General features: G+C 37.0%; 1 protein-coding gene across 1 annotated transcript in view; it reads left to right on the top strand.

The window, feature by feature from the left end:
• TCF7 (transcription factor 7) overlaps nucleotides 1-20340 on the top strand; it is a 117792-nt gene that overhangs the window by 73964 nt on the left and 23488 nt on the right. Inside the window, exons 7-8 of the mRNA XM_072398981.1 lie at nucleotides 12865-12946; nucleotides 14728-14949. Of these exons, the coding sequence (XP_072255082.1) occupies nucleotides 12865-12946; nucleotides 14728-14949 (304 nt within the window). The remainder of the gene's footprint in view (nucleotides 1-12864; nucleotides 12947-14727; nucleotides 14950-20340) is intronic.

The raw sequence follows: 20340 nt of genomic DNA, 5'->3' as shown, positions 1-20340 counted from the left end.
CAAGACAGAAAGGAGAAGTGCTGCACCTTTTTTTTAATATAAAAAAGGGTGTTGCACTTATTTAAAGTAATTTTTTTAAGTGTTGTCTACCCTTTTATCTAAAGTAAAATTTTGGTATGAGGTATCCAGATATAAGAGGTCTGTCTATTAAATAATGAGACTGGGTTTCTATCTCTTAAACAAAGCGGTGAGAATGGAATATGAGCACCTGCTAGTACTGTTGTTTGTTTATAATAGCCCCTTGAAGTTTATCCTGCCTCTCTGCCTGTAGTTTCAGTTGGTCCGTTAGCCCCGTCCTTCTTCAGTATGCTGTTGTCCCCATTTTGTTCACATGTATTGGAGTGTTTCATTCCATCATCTTTTGACTTATTGGATGTCCACTTTTGTATGGATCCTCACAGTTTGACATAAACTTCTCAAGGACCTGCAAAGTGTCATTCTGATCGAGTGAACTGTCTGCCAACACTGCTGAGATTGTAAATTATTGCTGTCTGTGGAAAACTGGGTAGTTATAGAGATCACACTTTTAATGCTTGGTCTGAGGAGGCAGAACAGGTTTCATTCTTCATCAGGACAATGCTCCTTCTCACACAGCATTTTCTGGGAAACAGTTTTTGACTGACAAACACAATACTACACTGGAACATCTCCATATTCACCAGATTTAGAAGTTTGACTTTTCCTTTTGCTAAATTGAAATCCGTGCATAAAGGAACACGCTTTGAGTCAATGGATGCAGTAAAGAGAAAAACATCAGATATATTATAACAGCTGACAGAAAATGATCTGCTCCACAACTTCGAGCAGTGAAAAACAAGACTGAATTGGTACCCAACATTTTCCTATCTCATCATTATTTGTCAAAAATTCCTGTCTCAAATGGATAGAGCACGGTATGATAAGTCAGTATTCTGAAAGAACCAGTTGCTGTGACACCACAGACAATCTTGGTGGGTTTTTCTTTGCTCTCTGTCTGGCTTTTTTGGGACAGCTTCCAGAGTTCAGTTACTCTCTAGATGTTACATTTTAATGTTCTGATGGAAATAGGTTAAGGGTTCATTTCCAATTTTATGGTATGTTTATGTGTTACCTATGAAATTGGTTTGGTTTAGGGATAATAGGGCACCTAGTTCATGACTGGGAAAACGGAGGGGGATGTTTCCACTGTTCCCTGTACAGTTTCCCTGCTTATCTCTAATACCATTCTTGGTTTTCATACTCTGCAGTTATACTGCACATTATAGTGTGCAGGTCACCCTTTACCTATTTGCTGAAAACCGCCATTTTCTTTTTTTGTTTCAATCCGTTTTATTAGATTTTCAGAGAAAAAAATAACAGGTAACATAACAAAGAATCAAATATATAACACATACATCGTATCCAATATAACATTATAGGCTTCAGATTAACAGTCATTCAATACCAAAGAGCTGTACATACCCAAAAAAAAATTTAGCGCTACGGTGGCACTAGTAACTTGTTGAACGGACTCACGAATGGCGTGGAACTCTGCCTTACAGCTCGCTTCCAAATGCCCTATACTGTGTTCTAAATCCTGTTTGGTAGGAAGGGCACGTAAGTGGGCCTTCCAGTCCCACTCTTCTATGGACCATTTTCTTTTTTTGACAGTGTATCATCTCCGTCTACCAAAACCCCAACCCACCCCCCACCCCAAACACACACACACACCTACACAACTTTCCTGTATGCTGAGCTGGTCTGCCAACAGTTCTTGTTCTTTGTTTTCCTCTACCACTGGTGAGGGTAAAATAAATAAAAAACCTCAGCTCATGTGTATTGTCTGTTCACACAGGCAGTACAATCCTGTCCTGCTATGTGATTTCACTGAGTTTGAGTTTAGCAGAAGTGGGTAAAAATAAACACACGACAACAAACCAGTAAACTTCAACAAACACAAGGGATTTCTTAGCCTATGCCTCCCACACAATATATTGGCACAAAGTTATTCCAGTTCAAACTATATATATGTGTTAACCAGACTAGGAAACACATACACATGAAACTGAGACTAAATGACCAACAGAACAGAAAACAGAATTTCTGAAATGAGAGAGTGAGGACAACACAGATAGGGTAGAGTTGGCTGGGTGATCTGTTCAGTCCCTCAGACAGGAATCGAGTTGGAAGTCAAAATGTGCAGGGAAAATAACACTGGGGATCAATTTTTAATTGACATTTTTGTTGACATCAATTTTTAAGCTTATTTACACTAAAATAGGTATGCTGAACCTGAAAGTGCAGTTCATTTTCTTCTATCATGTCAGTTTTTTTCTCTACCTCTTATATTAACCCCCCCCTAGCGGTCTGATTGTGGCCATTTTTCCATGCAAAAAGTGGTACAATTTTTTGCATGGAAATTTAATTTACATTGTAGACCTATAATTCTTAGGCATAACTCACCGACACATTTCTAATAGTTATTAAATTTAATGATAAACGTTAAAAAAAACACAAAAATCTGTTTAAAAAAATATAAATAAAAAAATAATGTAATATAAATGTACAGCAGCATATAATATATATTATTTATATATTATATGAATATTTCTTTGTATTGGACTCAATACAGCAATTTTGTATTGAATCCAATACAAAACTATTTGAATTTCCCGCCGCTAAGTCCCGGCCGCGCCGACGCATGTACCGACATCTCCAGGAAACCCTGTAGGACGTCTCTGCACTTCGCGGCCGGAGATCGGAGGAGGCAGACGTGTCCCCAGGACCTGCGGGGACCAGCAAGACGCCGGAGGACAGCGATGGAACAAGGTAAGTGGGTTTTTTTCCTGCTTTTAGGTACCCCGAGTCTGACTCGGGATTACTGCTTTTTGCATGTAAAAGTGACCCCGAGTCAGACTCGGGAATACCGCTAGGGGGTTTAACCCGATTACTGTAGCATGGATTTGTATAGGCTATTCATTTACACGCAAGACAGTGTGGTCAGAGGTTGTGCGCTGCTCTATGTAGTGAATAAACAAAATGTATTTTTCTACTTACAGACGTATTTCCTTTCTTTCAGATCATCTCTGGCTTTGCTGTTTCTCGTTGTAAGTGCCTAAACAACCCTGATTCATTTTGTTATATCTGTGGCAGTTTTACCATTCCCAGTCAAAGGGCAAACATCACTACATTTGTAGAGCAAGGCTATTTGGCATATTTCAAAGTGTGATCAATGTAAGTCTTGGCCCCTCATAAGGTGTGCAAACAGTGTGTCAAGGATTTACGGATGTGGACATAGGGAACACGTGATAAGATGCCATTTGGTATACCTACATTTGGCGATAGCCAGGAGATCATTTCAGTGACTGCTACTTTTGTAAAGTGAAAACTTCAGGATATAACAGGAAAAATAAATGTAACATAGAGTATCCTAGTCTACCATTGGCTATACGCCCAGTGGCTCATTCAGATGAAGTCCCAGTGCTGGTTTTCGTTAGATTACCCTCTCTTGAAGAACATGATTATGGTGATGAACTAGGTGACAACAATGATGAAGAGTTTGAAATTAAAGAGGACTCTGTTCGTAATTTGATCAGCATGAGTTGAGTGATTTGGCACGTGATTTGGGAGTATCGAAGAAGGCTTCAGAACGCCTAGCATCAAGACTGCGTGAGAAAATCTTACTTGAAAAAGGAACAAAGGTATCCTACTTTCAAACCAGAAAAATTGCATTTCTGCAGTACTTTAGAACTGACATACCTGGTTTAATGGAGGAATTGGGAATTCCAATCTATAACTCAACTGAATGGTGACTATTCATTTATAGCTCAAAGCGGATCTTAAAGTGTGTCCTCTTTCACAATGGCATTATATTTGGGTCAGTCCCAATTGGCCAATCAGTTCTCTTTGTGAAGAATATGCAGACATAAAGAGAGTTATTGAGTTCTTGCAATATCACCAACACAATTGGGCATCTGTGTTGACCTTAAAATGGTATGCTTCCTTCTTGATCAGCAACACAGATACACCAAGTATCCCTGTTATCTGTGCATGTGGAACAGCGGAGCTCGTGAGAGGCATTGGGTGGAAACGAATTGGCCTCCAAGATCTGCCCTAAAACCAGGTGATCCAAACATTCTACATGAGCCACTTGTTAATAGAAAGAATATTATATTCCCGCCTCTGCACATGAAACTGGGTCTGATGAAGCAGTTCGTTAAAGTTTTGCCAACTGAAGGAGACTGTTTCAAGTACCTCATTTTGGTATTTCCTAGCCTATTATTCGAAAAAATAAAGGCCAGTGTGTTTGATGTTCCACAGATTCAGCAGCTCAAAGATAAACATTTCATCTGGACAATTTCAGAAGTCGAAAAGAATGCTTGGTTATCATTCATAGCCATTGTCAAGGGCTTTCTAGGAAACACACGAGCAAATAATTACAGAGAAATCGTCCAGAAACTCTTGGAGAGCTACAAAATGCTTGGATACACTATGAGCATCAAGGTGCATTTTCTGCATAGCCATCTTTCTAACTTCCCGGAAAACCTTGATGGAGTCAGTGATAAGCAAGGTGAACAATTCCACCAAGATTTGAAGGTCATGGAAGGATGGTATCAGGGTAGATGGGATGTACATATGATGGCTGACTATTGTTGGAGCATCCGGCGGGATTGTCCTAACACTGAACACTCCAGAAAAAGCTATAAGCGTACATTTTTACCTTAACCACTTACCCGATTAAGTTTCAAATGTTTACGGTAAAAAAATGTGATAGAGTAACAATAACTCCTTTGTATGAACAAAAGAAATTTAATTAAACAGTACATTCAAGTTATTACTTCATTATTTTTTCATTGTATGTAAAATTTGTATGTTTTTTGACAAAATTGGAGGGTATCCTGTATCGTAAAATTTGCATGTGATAGCAAAAAACTGGGGTCATTTCTGGATTCACCACCCAAAAATTTGTAAAAAACAAGTGTAAGATCTAACTTCCCAGTGTAACCTGCAAGTGTCAAAAAGAAAGGTAAGACTGGAGTTCAGATTTAACTAAACAACCTAATTTACATCTTTAAATAAAACCAATGTTACCTAAAATTGACTGTATATCAGCCTCCTGCAATCTCCCCTTGAGCAACACCTAAAAAGGGAGAAGGAGCTCCCTTATTGATATTCTTTCTGTGTATATAGTTGTTTACCTTTTTTGATAAGTAAAAATATGATAATGATAAATGTGCATATATTTTATTGAATGTTAATTAAAGATACATTTTTACTGTTGCTGAAAAAATGTTCTTTTTTGTGGTGAGAGGCTATATCCCCTTCAGGTGTTCATTGCTGTATGTGTTCTTGTTGAGGAGATAAATTCTTTCTTTCTGACTGTCCTGATGACCATTGTCACTGCAACTGAAGCTAGGGAAAAAGAAGTTTAAAAAAGTTAATGTCATCAAGACAGGATTATAAAAAAAATCTTCCAATGGGAATGCTTTTCCAGTGACATCTGTAAGTTACATTCTAACTTCTATTCTAAGAAAGAGAATTAAAAACTCCAGATGGCTAATAAAGGTCAGAAGGTACTTCACTATGTCCTTGTCTAAAATAAGCAAAAAAAGTTTTGGTTTGTGTAGATAGATACATTGAAATATCTATTTCACGCATACAAGTATTATATATTTTTAAACTAAAAAATGATAAGAAAATTATTGAAAAGTAAAACAATAAATAAATGTTTAAATATTGTTCAGATCTAGGTGAATTGATCCCCGTGCCAGTGCAGCAAAAGATCCAATACTGCATTAAAAATGAATGATCATTTATTGTTGTGCATGAAATACAAAATGAAAAATGGCATAATGAGTTCACAATACACATATCCAAGATTGTCAAATTGATCATTATTTAAAAAATCAGGAATACCTCTTTATTTGCAAGCTTAACATTACTACCCATCAGTGTGATGAAATCTAAATACCTTGACAGATAAGTCTTTCAACTATAGGCTTGCCTAGTTTATGGTTGAATACATTATAAAATCTGCTACGTACTGTACATGGCATTTGTGGCTAATAACATGAATAAAAGATAAGACCTAAAGGAGTTACTGGCTTACTGTTAAGGTGTGTTTGAGCAAAAGTGCCATTTACTTCTGCCAGAAATCTAGTAAACTCTAAACTTTTTGTGCCCTGTGTCTATGCTGCACTGAAATCCTAAGCAGTGTCATCAGCATTGCACTGAAAACCTTTGAAGAGGATAGGGTAGTTCTGCAATAATTTACTTACTAGGGTAACATTATTATCCTTCATAGATGGGTACAATGGACCTGATTTATTAAAGCTCTCCAAGACTGGAGAAGGTACAATTTCATCTGTGAAGCTGAAAACCTGGAATGGAAGTAATTTGCTTTTTTTTTTTTGTTGTTTTTAATCCTGGCCAAGATCTATTCCAAGTTTTCTGGATTACCCACCGATTAAAGTGTATCCTTCCTAGTCTTGAAGAGCTTTAATAAATCAGGGCCAGTGTGTGAGCAAGGAGATGTTCTACTAGAAGGATCAACCCAATTTGGATTTTTAAAAATAATTTTTAATCCGAAGGTCCAATAAAACTTCAAGAAGTTACAGCAATCTATTTTGGGATAAAGTTGTTACCTTTATGAGTAAAGTGAACTATTGTAAGCACCCTTGTCAGTAATAAAGATTTTTTCTCACCCTTCCTACTAAAACTTTTGATAAAATGCTTGACCTGCAGAAAGCTGCAAAATAAAATTTGTGAACAGGATATATAACTGTGCTACAACAGGGACACATAAAATTAAAAACTATTGTGTTATAATACTGACAGACTGCACCATATGTTAATATTAATTTTGACTTTCGTGCATGTAAGGTGCAAAACCCCCTCTTTTTGCAAAGGTGCTCAAATGCTTTTCACCTCATTTGCTCTGGTGCACAATGGTAGTGATAATTAACCCCCATCTCTCACATTTGGGGTCAACAGATTATCATTAACCCCTACCACTTTGGTTGTCAGTGCAGGTGTAACGCAATCATTTAACTTAGAAAGTCACTTTCCTGATCACGCACTCATTGGCCACTCTATCTCTGGTCTTTGGTACCCCGTCACCAAAGCTGACACTTTTACTATTGAGCGCAGATCACTCTGCAGTACGGTCGTTATTTTAGTGCCATGAGTTGAAATGCAGAGAATGCTTTAGCATAACGTCAATCTTGTTGGTCTGTGGAACCAAGACCTTGCTTGTTTACTGATTGTGTTTGAGGTCATTGTCTAGAAGCTGTTGAAGCATCCATTTCAAAGACATTTCCTCTTTGGCATAAGGCACCATGACTTCTTCAAGTATTTTGATGTAATCATACTGATCCTTGATGCATGGTTTGCGATAAGTCTGGCCCAACACCATAAAATAAGAGACATTCCCATATCATGATGCTTGCGCCACCGTCTTTTACTTTCGTCACAGTGTATTGTGACTGGATATCTGTTTTTGGGAGTTGTCTGAAAAATTGTCTGTGGTCCCTAGACCCAAACGTAACAATCTTGCTTTCATCAGTCCACAAAATGTTGCACCATTTCTCCTTAGGCCAGTCAGTCTGGTTTTTTTGGCAACCTGTAACCTTTTCAGGACATCTTTTTTATATATATAACATTGCTACATTGTTATAACATTGTTTTATATAACATTGGTACATTGTTATATAATTATATAACATTGGTACATAGAGGTTTCTTGTCGATAGCTTGGCTTCTTCCTTTTATAACAGTACTTAGCAGGTATCTTTAGACTTTCTTTGATCTTTCTGTATCTGACCATTGGTTGAGTCTTTGCTATCCATTTAAATGGTAGTTTTCTGTTTTCTTCCTCTTACAGGACTTTTTGGTATTTTTATTAAAGACCTTTCTGATCTGGCTCTGTGTTTGGGGTTATTGTCCTGCTGCAGAATTGATTTAGGAGTGATGGATAAGTATCTGGCTACACTTTGCTTTAAAGAGACTAATAATTATAAATGAATCTTCGGCAGCAAACTGGCAAGGAATCTCCAGCACCATGCACTGTAGAAACATTTTCTTTACCCCTTCTCCAAGGGGTCTGATATTAAACTGTCACCTCTTGCAGCTACATATTTCAGATTCACTCCAAAGCATTCCTTGCACAGTTCTTGTGTTTTCATGCACACGCAAGTTGCTTGGTTTCTGTGTAGGGTATTGATTTTGAGCTACAGGTCTAAGCTAAAAGGTCGCTCTGACCAGACTTCTCTGGACTCAAGAGGGATGTACCATGGTCCCACGGGTGTCAGATGACTATTTTCTTGTTTATGTTCATGATCTTGTTTTATTAGATTTTTGTGTGTATATATATATATATATCAGGGTTCTCCCCAGGCCCTTTTAGCTGGGCGCACCACCCGGCACTTTTCAGCACCCACCCGGCTGTTTTTGGGTGGTTATCAAAGAGTTTGGTCACAATACAGGGGCTACCACCCGCCTACAATTTCATCCCACCCAGCTTAAAAAAATGTCTGGGTTGAGCACTGTATATATATATATATATATATATATATATATATATATATATATCTTTTATAATCTTTTTTCTGGTTTACTTTGAAAGTACACCAGTATAAAACCATTCACTCCTTACACATTAACATGAGTAATGGGACTTCTGGAAATACATGATATGGTGAACCATGAAGTACACAATTCTTGAATTATAGGCTCACTTCTTGATGCGTATCATCTTATTTCCCTGCAAGAGTGATGTGTAGTAATGTTTTGGCTTTAAACAGTAAATACAGAGATTTCTCCCTAGATCCCAGAGTGAACATCAATGAGACAAATAGGCCTTACACACTGACTCCTTCTAGCTGTATAACACATGGTCCCAAAGAAGAAAAAATGAAGTATAAGACATGGGCATGTAATGATGTATAACAGGGGTGTCAAACTCTGGTCCGCAACGTCCTTTTTTTTGGCCCCCAAAGGAATCCCAAATATGAATTGCAGCTGTCCCGCCGCTGCATTGAAATAGCGCTGCTACTACAATTCCCAGCATCACTGGCGTCTATAGACCAACAGCCTCTCTGCCTATGCGTGGCCCCACTTTGGACTGTTTTATAAACGCAAGTAATGCTGGGAGTAGCAGCATCACTTGCATCTATAGACCAGCAGCCTCTCTGGCTATGCCTGGCCCCGGATTGGACTGTTTTATAGACTCAGGGAATTGTAGTAGCGGTGCTTTTTCAATGAAGAGGGAGTTCCAGCCACTCATAACATTCAGCCCTGCATTGGACTGTTTTCTTGACTCAGGGAATTGTAGTAGTGGTACTATTTCAGTTTCAAGTTTGGCCCACGACTTTGTCTAAGTTTTTAATTTTGTGTATTTGAGTTTGACACCCCTGATGTAGGAGTGAAATAGTTTTGTGCTGGTGACTACAAAGTAATTCATACATTCACACTTTTTTTTACCTTCAAAATATCTAATGCCGGTTTGGCTGTTTGTAGAAAAAATTATGTGATATTGTTAATGGGGTGTTGTATGTTTCTGACAGTTGGGCCCTATGACTTTTTGCATCTAGATTTGCAAGTATTGTCTTGTGTTCTGTGCTGTATATTTTTATCTAAAATGGCAATATACACTTTTGTAAACTGTCTTGCTACAAAGGATAGCTACTAAATTTCTTATTAGTATATAAACTGATATGTGGGTATAGAAAAAAACCCTGCTTCTTATTGCTTCGTTGTCATTATTCCTTGCCCATGTCATGCAACAGGATCATATTGTTTTACTGTATTTGTGTCACTGTGTGTCATAGCAAACTGTCCTATTGAAAGATTTCTTTTCAACAGTCCTTTGGATTACAAAAGGTGCATGACATGCAACTCATTAAAAGTTTTCAAAGCCCAGGGAATATTTTCTAAATACATTCGTATGTATGTAGATACCTTACTGTAAAAAAAAAAAAAAAAAAAAATTAAATTTTACCTTTAAATAGAATGAAAACTTAAAATAAAGAGAAGAGAAAGAAGAATAGTAACAATTTAGCAAAACTTTCAAGTAAATTTCAAATAATCCCATATGCATTATTATCTGCAGTCATGTTGCATTAAAGTTTTAACAAATAACACTTTGACGCTTTGGTCCTGTTTTTTATTTTTTTATTTTTTTTTTTGTTACTGGTTTGATGTCTCCACCTTGTGGTGTGATGTGGTAAAGCACTGTAAATAGATTTGTAAGAAATATAAAAAGACAAAAAGGCCCCTATGTGCAACATTTGAAATCCCATGTACCCCCTCATATTTTGTCTTTTGGGGCTCTGGAGACAGTGGGAAATTGCCTAGTTGTTCTCCCCCCTCCCCCAAATCTGACTCTGATGGTTTGTCAGTTTTTGGAAAGAATTTAATAATTAGTCTGATATTGCAAACCAGGCACTGTATTAACCTGTACATTTCCCCTCAGTTTAAAGCTGCATACACACATGCAATAATATTCGTTGGAAAGGATCTTTCATGATCCTTTCCAGCGACTAGCACTCCACGATGCATGTACATACAGCACCTACGCAGAGGAGAGGGGGAGAACAACAGAACAGCACCCTGCTGCACTGTCTCCCCCTTCCCTTTTATTATTATTATTAAACAGGATTTATATAGCGCCAACATATTACGCAGCGCTGTACATTAAATAGGGATTGCAAATGACAGACTAATACATGCAATGCCAAGCTGCAATATCTAAAGCTAGTAAAGTACTTTGTATTAAAAGAGGAATAGACTGCAGAGATGAAGACATAATCCTGCCCCTGTACAAAGCATTCATACGACCACATCTGGAATATGCAGTCCAGTTTTGGGCACCAGTTCACAGAAAGGACATTGTGGAGTTGGAGAGAGTGCAGAGAAGGACAACTAAATTATTAAAAGGAGTGGAGGAGCTCAGCTATGAGGAGAGATTAGCTGAACTGAATCTCCCTTGAGAAGAGACGTTTAAGGGGGATATGATCACCCTGTATAAATATATAAACGGTCCAAATAGGGAACTCTCTTCCACAATATTCACTTTAAATCATTACAAAGAACAGGAGGGCACTCTGCATCTGGAGGAAAAGAAGTTTAAGCTCCGGATAAGGAAGGGATTCTTCACTGTAAAGTCTGTGAAAATGTGGAATCCGCTCCCTCAGGAAGTAGTTTCAGCAACTACTATAGATTGCTTTAAGAAGAAGCTGTATGTTTTTCTAGAATCACAGAATATAACTGGGTATTAAGGCTTTAAAGTAAAAATAACAGAATTTTTTCCCGTGTTGAAGCAAATTGTACCAGGTTTTTTTTTGCCTTCCTCTGGACCAACTATGTCTTATAGGGTTTTGTATCTGGGATATGTTTATTTCCCTAGTGGTTAAACTTGATGGACTCATGTCTTTTTTCAACCTAACCTACTATGTAACTACATTCAAGATATTCCTATTAATATCAGAGGTTGTTTTCTAAAACTCTTAAAGTATACTGTGCTTAAAGGTTTTCATTATTTTCTGCTTTATTTGAAATGATTGAGTGTCTATATAAGACAAAAAACTTCGAAACATTAGTTTCTTTATCCAACGAGGCCTCAATTCAAGCCTTTTCAAAAACGCAATCCAACGTGAGTGGATCTGCGTCTATCCATCTGTGTTATATTGTTTTGTTTTGTTTTTTTGGCCACTAAAGAGAGAATAGTGAGCAAAGTTCTACTTCCCCTTGTAATTCTTGCCCCATTTAAGATAAAAGTGCCTAAGATTGCCCATTCAGTTAACAGTCAAAGGTACATAATGTGGAAATTATTGAGCACCCAAATATCTGCAATATCTGGGAAATTAACCACCCCATTCCTAGTTGATGTAGAATGTCAAGATTTTTTTATTTCCCTAAATGAAGTCTCAGAATAAATGGTGGATAGTCTTAAGGTCAGATTTTCCCACCACTAAAGGCAATGATTGAAGAATTTGTAACAAATGCTTTTGGGAGAGCATCATTTTTATTAAGCTGAGTCTTCCCAAATAAAACAAAATCAAATTAAACCAATTACGTATTCACTCAACGTCCTGATAATAGGTGCCGTATTCTGCATTTCTGCATATATAATTTGTAGGGGTTTTTAGTAATTTGAACTCTAGATATTGTATGTAATGTGCACTCCATATTGGTCGGTCAAATCAAGTTAAGTATAGGGCTCTAGACTTAGAGAATAGAGACTTAGATCTAGATTAATACTGTATCCTGATATAAGGCCATATTGTGATATCAGTTCCAGTATGGGCGTTAGACAATATTTAGGGTTGGATATGTAAAAAAATAAATCATCTGCAAAAGCAGTCAATTTTAAAGTACGAGAGCCCACCTGAATACCTGTAAAAATTGGCAATAGTCTTAAAGGAGGATCCAGAGCTAGATTAACCCCCCTAGCATTCTAATTCTATCCAAATTTCCATGCAAAAAGCGTTATATTTTTTTTGCATGGAAATTTATTTTACATTGTAGGCTATAATTCTTAGGCACAACTCGGTGAAATATGTCCAATATTTATTAAATTTAATAATAAACTTGCAGGGACAAGCAGGATGCCAGGGGACAGCAGCGGAACAAGGTAATTGTTTTTTTTTTTTTTAGGTTAAAGTGACCCCGAGTGTGACTCAGGATTACTGCTATTTGCTGGTAAAATCCACCCCAAGTCACACTCGGGATTACATCTAGGGGGTTAAACAAAATATTTTGTAGCGGGGCAGGTATAAATATACAGTATATAAGTAGAAAATAATTGCCCAAAAGCTTTTGTAGATAGTGCAGCATTCAGAAGAGCCCATTCTATTTTATCGAAGGCCTTTTCTGCATCTAAACTTAGTAACATGGATTTTGTATTAGAATGATGCGTGGCCTGGACAGTGGCTGTAACAGCAGCTCAAATACCTATGGTGGAATGTCTGTTTCGTACAAACCCCAATTGGTGATTAGTCTAAACAGCCAGAAGAAAAATTTGCACCCTATTCACCATTAGTTTAGCTAAAATTTTATCGTCACAATTCAAAAAAAAATAGGTCTATAGGCTAGTAAATGGGAATTATTTTCGGGTTTAGAGATCAAAGTAGTATACCCTTCATTAGAATCAGGAAATAAGGTATGATGAGAAAAAATTTGATTATAAACCTCCATCAATAGAGGGCAGATTTCTTGTGCTAAAATTTTTTAATATTCAGCTGTGAAGCCATCCGGGCCTGAAGTTTTATTAAATGCTAAAGAGCTTTGTGACCTCTAAACTTTGATTGTATCCCCAGTTGTGTGCGTCACCCATAAACCGAGGATTGCGTACAGATAATCCTTTACATATTTAAAAATTGTGGATAATATATTAGCATCATCCATAACTCTCGCTTTTTATGAGATGATACAGGATCAGTCAATCATTCTCGACCTAGCCATTAGAGAGAGCATCCACTTTAAATACCTCACTGGAAAAAAGGTAACGTAGTAAGGAGGTAATTAAACATTTTGCTGCAGGAAGTCTGCAGGACTTCTGAGATCTGCAAGTGTTACTCAATGTACCACAGTGAGAGTCACTTTTTTGCCTCGCTAAATAGCTAATTGACTTTTTTTAATTTTCCTTATTGATATTAAACCTTACATGAGTTTATTACCATTTTGCCTAGAGTGATAAAATAGTGAAACTGAAAAAGAGATTGTCATACTGCAATACTTTGCTACAATGAATTTTCTGGGGTCTGTTTACAATGCTACAACTTACCGTGTTTCCCCGATTTTAGGACATCCCCATTAAGTAAGCCACCCCCGATTTTTAAAAAAATAATTAAAATAACACACTCACCCGTTTATAAGACAGCTCCGGGTATCTGATCCTGCGTGTGTGTCCTTTATGCTGGCTGCAGTGTGTGTGTTTCTGATGCTGGCTGCAGGGCGTGTCTATTCCTGAGCCAAACTGAAAGTAAAAAGCCTGCACACGATTCTGAACAAGGAAGCAAGCTGCTGATCCCTGCACTAACGGAGATCTAAAAGGGGACAATCAATGGAACATGAGTGATCATGAGTGACTTTCAACAATAAATGTGTACTGTAGTCTTCTTCATGGAAAAATAAGACCCTGAAAATAAGACCCAGGGCATATTTTGGCATTTCAAAAATATAAGAGAGTGCCTTATAATCGGGGAAACAGGGTAATAAAGATTTTGTCTGTACTCCAGAATATTGTAATCCAAAATTACTTCTGACAAATGACAGTTATAAATTTACAGTTATCCTAAAAAGCATATTTCTTCTATGATCTTGATTTCTTTAATCATCATCTTTTATTTGTTGAGATGGCAATATATAGGCACTGTTTTTTATTTATAATGGTCAAGGCTAAAAAAGAAATTAAATACTATTGTTTTTTGTCCAAGAATTATGTAGTATTGCACATAACTATTTAACCTTGGTTTATGCAAGCAGCATAATATACCACAATACCTAAAACTGTATTTACACAGAGTTTTAGTAGCTTGATCAGATGTGCAGCTTGAAAAATTTACATTTTGTAGCTTACTTGAATTTTAAATAAATGGGGTACATTATTCCCCTTATTTGATTTTGTTTCCTTTATTTGAGCCTATTTAGGGAGCTAAAGAAAGAAGAAAAACAATGCATGCTTTCTGTATTATATTTTACGGTGTTTATGTTGAGGTAAGCAACCAGCAGTCTAGAATATCTAGAATAATGATGCATTTGTAAAGCTAGGAAGAATTATATGAAATTGATCATATCCGTGACTTTTTTTTTTTTTTTTTTATGAAAAGGAAACCCCATTCAGAACCGAAAAAAGAGAAGGAGCCTAAAAAGCCTACAATTAAGAAGCCCCTGAATGCATTCATGTTGTACATGAAAGAGATGCGAGCAAAAGTGATTGCTGAGTGTACACTGAAAGAGAGTGCAGCCATCAACCAGATTCTTGGAAGGAGGGTGAGTTTTTTTTTTTTTTTTTTTTTTATTAGCATATAAAATTAGCCTTTTTCAAGTTTAGACTTGTGGCCATTTAAACAGCAGTATTATTCACACATAAAACATTTTCTTCTTGTGTTCTGTGAATATTTCTAAAAGCCTCATCAAACCCATTTAAAAACTTACTACATGGTGCAAATGTATGCCGTTGCACAGGAGAATGATCACTTTCATGCTGCAACCCATTAATTTTTTTAAAGGTTAAAATTCCTGTGGTAGGTGATGCCTATATATGACAGATTTTGGAATAACTAGAATGCCAATCATTCTGACAAGAGCGTGGGAAACCCAAGTATTTCTTAGTACTGTACAGAAGAGTACTTTTGTCATAGTTGCAAGGAAGTTAGGCTACATTTTTACCAAAAAAAAAAGTTTTCCTTTTGCAGAGCCTGCAGTTTGGAGAAGTCAGAGAAAAGTTGGAAGTCCTTGTCTGCATTCTTGCTTTAGTCAGTAATTTAAAATAATTTAGGTAAAGAATTAATGTGACAGCAAGGCTACTGGCATTTCAGCCTCATATCATAAATGAAAAAGGATGAATAAAATAAAATGAATAAAATAGGCAATACATGCAAATTGGATAATACTGGTAAGGTTGTAATAGATTGCTAAAACAGCATGTTAAAATTGTTTTATGTTCATAAACAAACAGTATTTTTTAGCAAAATGCTAAATACATAGACTTTAAAGGCTTCCACCTTCTTCAAGTACAACAAATTAAAGCAGAACTAAACTGAAAAATAAATAAAAAATGAGTTACTTTTCCACAGATCCCTTGATCGTGCTGTGCTGGAGCTTTCCTAGATCGGGTCCCATTAGGTGAAATCGGCATTCCTTTCCCCTGAAAATGTCCCTTCTGCGCATGCCCAATCTCGAAATCAGAAAGGGGAGGTGCTTCACTCTTTTGCAGTTAAAAAAAAACACTCTTTTTGCATTATATAAAAGGGTTGTCTATCCTTTTATGTAAAGTTAAAATTTGAGTTTAGGTCCACTTTAATCAAAAATGTATATATTTTATTTAACATTTCATCAAAACAATTTAAAAACTCCATAAAATTCTATTATCTCAACATGAGATTCACATATATACAAACAAAATTGGTCCTTTAATGTTTTTCAACTCGTTTCAAGGATCACATAAACATCAATATACAGTAAACAGTATAATTAACATCATATAATTTTCACCTTATCAGGTATAACCATATCATATACATATCACTTATTGGCCTAACCCAATATCCAAATAAAAGTCCAAATATTTCTTCAATAGGCGTTAGGGTCACAGAGAGGCAGCATATCGGTAAAACAACACCCAAGGAGTGTCATTATCTTTATAATACTAATCAATTTTAATTTACTTCCAAGTACTTTTCAAAAAAAAAAATGTATCTAAAAAGAAACCACTATACCTCCCCTCAGCTGGTAACCACACAGATATCAACCTAAAAATATGGTAAAAAGCCATCCCAGTGAGCATTTCACCCAACTAAATGGTGTACACCTACACCCAATTAACACCAAAAATAAGGGTGCCAAAAAGTTATATTCATAATGTGACAAAAATATACCACATTAATTTTTATGCCCTCAATACATGCCAGGTTGTTACAGGTGAAACTAATTTGTGAAGTCTCCCCTGACCACTCTGTGTATAACAAAATGGATATCTCACTCATCTAAAATGAAACAAACATCCCAGATAGTCCTGACACACATCAAATGATGACTTTCCAAAGAGTGCTGCCCGATTCTGCCACCTCTTATGAATCCCCAAGTCAAACAACAAGCGTTGACTGAGCCTGCAGGCTCCCTTTCAACTGAAAGTGATACATACCTGCACAGGACACGGACCTCCAGGTGTGAAAGCAGAATGCACACATAGGGCGCATGTAGCTGCGGCAGGTGGAGCACAAGCTTCCACCCGCCCAGCTGACAAAACCCTGTGCTGACTAATTAGAGTTGGCAACAGGGCTGTGCACCCCATGTGGCAAAAGAACTTCTCGGACCAGGTAGGACATGTCACAAGGTGGGTCTAGGAGTGGGATAGCAATATTGGTGTTCCTTACAAAGGGAAAATACCACATTTACACTCACAAAACTGCAGTGGCAAACCCTAAACAAAACAAAACCATACAAGCCCCCATCCCAACACAATTCAATTAGTGCAATATTTTTACACGAAAGGAAGGAAAGAATTTGTGGTGTTTGCGGACATGCGGCACCCTTTTCACACAGATTGGTAAAGGATGAAGAGGACAGTAGTAGTGAGGGGTATTTCTCAAAGGTAGCAACCGAACAATACCCTCAATCTAACAGAATAAAGCTTCCATAAAGATTGATTGTCTCTCATATTTCAATATTTTTACATGTCCGCAAACACTGGGTACATCCATATCTATTTGAACAAAGTAGGTTTTATCATATGTTAAAACAATTTTTGTTTTTTGGTGGCTTCAAAAGTCCCACAAGTCAGTGGTTCACCACAATTTGTGATTTTTATGTTTATTAGGGATGTGGCCATGTCAATATTAACAGGTTGGAATTGCTAACAATACTTTTACAGCCCTAATTATTATTGTTTAGTAATCAATCCACATTTCTGTTGAGACATATATCTTCCTTTTTATCCATATGTACACATAGGTCCACATACCCAATATTATCAGTTTGTTGAAAAAAGATTTCTTTATTTTTCCATTTCAAGTGTTTAGGGGGAAAAAAAACCTTTTTGGTTAGATCACTGGAAAGGTTTGTAACTTTTGATATCGTCCCAGAAGCACAGTAGTATTCAGATTACCTGTCATGTGCAGGTACACGTCACTTCCCACAGGCTCCGCCGGAATGCCTGTCATTTGGCATAGGGATTCATAAGAGGTGGCAGAATCGTGCAGCACTCTCTGCAGAGTATTTATTTGATGTATGGTAGGGCTATCTGGGGTGTTGTGACATGGTTCTTAGGTTTGGTTGATCACTAACGGAATTCATTTAGAATAAAAGTACGCTTAACCTTGTTTTACAAATGATTTTTGAATAATATTTTTGTTTGGTGGAGAGATTGCCTTTATGTAATTTCCTCTTTTTGATGTTTTGTTTATTTCAGTTATATAGATATACTCTGGCATATTTAATGCCACATTATTGTGGTTATACTGTAAGTAATTTGTATGGTAAGTTTGCTTTATTTTGAAAGAGTGAGATATTGATTTTTGTTATACACATAGGTGGTTAGGGGAGACTTCAGAATTTGATTTCACCTATAACAACCTGGCATGTATTGAGGGTAGAAAATGAATGTGGTATATTTTTGTCACCTTATGAATAATGTTTTTTGGCTCTTTGATTTTTAATGCTAATGTTTTTAATGTTAATGTTAATTGTGTGTAGGTGTACACCATTTATTTGGGTGAAATGCTCACTGGAATGGCTTTTTACTATATCTTTAGGTTGGGATATTTTAGGTTGATACCTCTCCCCCCTAAAAAAAAACAAGACTTTTACAATAGCAATAATTTCATTGAAAAATATTTCAAACAATTTTCTAGTCTCCTTCAAAGTACTGCTTATTGGAAGACAAACACGTGTCCAATCTCCTTTTCCACTGATGAAAACATTTATGAAGTCCTCAACAGGGATGCTATTTAGCGATGTCATCGTATCAGTGATCATGTCCTCCACACTGTTAAGTCAGCATCCTTTCAAGTTCCTTTTCATTCTGGGGAACAAGAAAAAGTCACAGGGGGCCAAGTCCGGTGAGTAAGGAGGGTAGGGCATGAGTGTCATGCCCATACTTGTCAAAAACTGGCATTCACAACGCTGTGTGTGCCGGGGCATTGTTATGGTGAAGGAGCAAATCGTGTGACTGAAACAATTCCAGTCTTGTCCTCCGCACTCTCTCTTTCAGCTTAGGACCCCCAGATAGTACTCTTGGTTGACAAGGAACAAATTCATTGTGCACAATGCCTCTAATTTCAAAGAAGCAAATCAGCATCGTTTTCACATTTGATCTCACCAGTCTAGCTTTTTTAGGCCTTGGTGAACCAAGATTCTTCCACTGGCTCGATGCTTGTTTTGTTTCAGGGTCATACCCGTAACACCAACTCGCGTCACTTGTTATGCACCAGGATAAGAAGTCTGGGTCACATTCAAGCTCAATTTTCAAGTCTTTGCACACACTGAGTCGAGTGTTCCGCTGGACATCTGTTAGCAGACGGAGGACATATTTACTGAAACGCCTCATGCCCAGGTCTTCTGTCAAAATACGCTGGTCTGAGCTCCATTTCACTTCTGTAGCTTTGTAGCTTCTGATAACTTGTCAGTTGTGTAACAGCAGTCCTCATTGATTTTTTTGTGGATTTATTCAATGTTCTTGTCGTGCCTGCTACTTGAAGGGCATCCAGAACGGGGGTCTCGTCCGACTCAAAGTTTTTTTTTTTTTAAAGCTATCTGAATCATTTGTAATGATTCCATTGGTGTTTTGCCAAGGAGAAAACAAAATTTCAAACAAGTGCTTTGCTCCCTTAAATTTGACATCACGATTTCTACAGGGTAACAAGAAAAGCTCACTGCCTGAGAAGTGAGATAGTTTCAGAGAGGTGTTCGCCTGGCAACTGACTTGCGGGGGATGACGGAACAAGCACTGACCTTAATCAAACCCCTTCCATTCGCGGTCCAGCCACACAGAGGACAGTCCTGTTTCTTTTGGGTCCCTCTCATATCTCTGTGGTTAACAGCTGAGGGGAGGTATAGTGGTTTCTTTTTGGATACTTTTTTTTTTTTTAGTAAGTTTTAGAAGTTGATTTGTATTATAAAGATGATGATTTTGATCATCACCATTGTTTATAGTTTAGGACAAAGTATATATGATAATTGGCTAGACCCTTTTTTGACACTCCGTGGGTGCTCTTTTCCCAATATACTGCTCCTCTGCTTGTGACCTTAATGCCCATTATGAAGAAATATTTGAGCTTTGTTTTGGATGTTGGGTTGGGCCAATGAGTGGTTTGTATATGATATGGTTATACATAATAGGGTGAGCATTATATTATGTGGAGTATATTGTATATATTGATGTTTATATGTTTGTAGGTCCCAATGTGAATGCATTGAAAAACACTATGGGACCAATGTTGTTTGTATATATGTGAATCTCATGTTGGGATAATAGAGTTTCATGGTGTTTTTCTATTGTTTTTATGAAATGGTAAATAAAATATGCACATTTTGGATTACTTCAGTGTAAGGGGGTGGAAGCCAATATGTTTGTGATGCGGTAGATAACACAGTTGGTGATTTGTATGTTTTACTGTTTATCACCAGTATGTATGACTGTTCACTGAATAAAAAATAAAATTA

This window comes from Pyxicephalus adspersus, chromosome 2 (genome assembly GCF_032062135.1).
Source record: "Pyxicephalus adspersus chromosome 2, UCB_Pads_2.0, whole genome shotgun sequence".
Classification (NCBI taxonomy): Eukaryota; Metazoa; Chordata; class Amphibia; order Anura; family Pyxicephalidae; genus Pyxicephalus; species Pyxicephalus adspersus.
The sequence above is the reverse complement of the archived record's forward strand: the minus strand, read 5'-3'. Positions and strand labels throughout refer to the sequence as shown.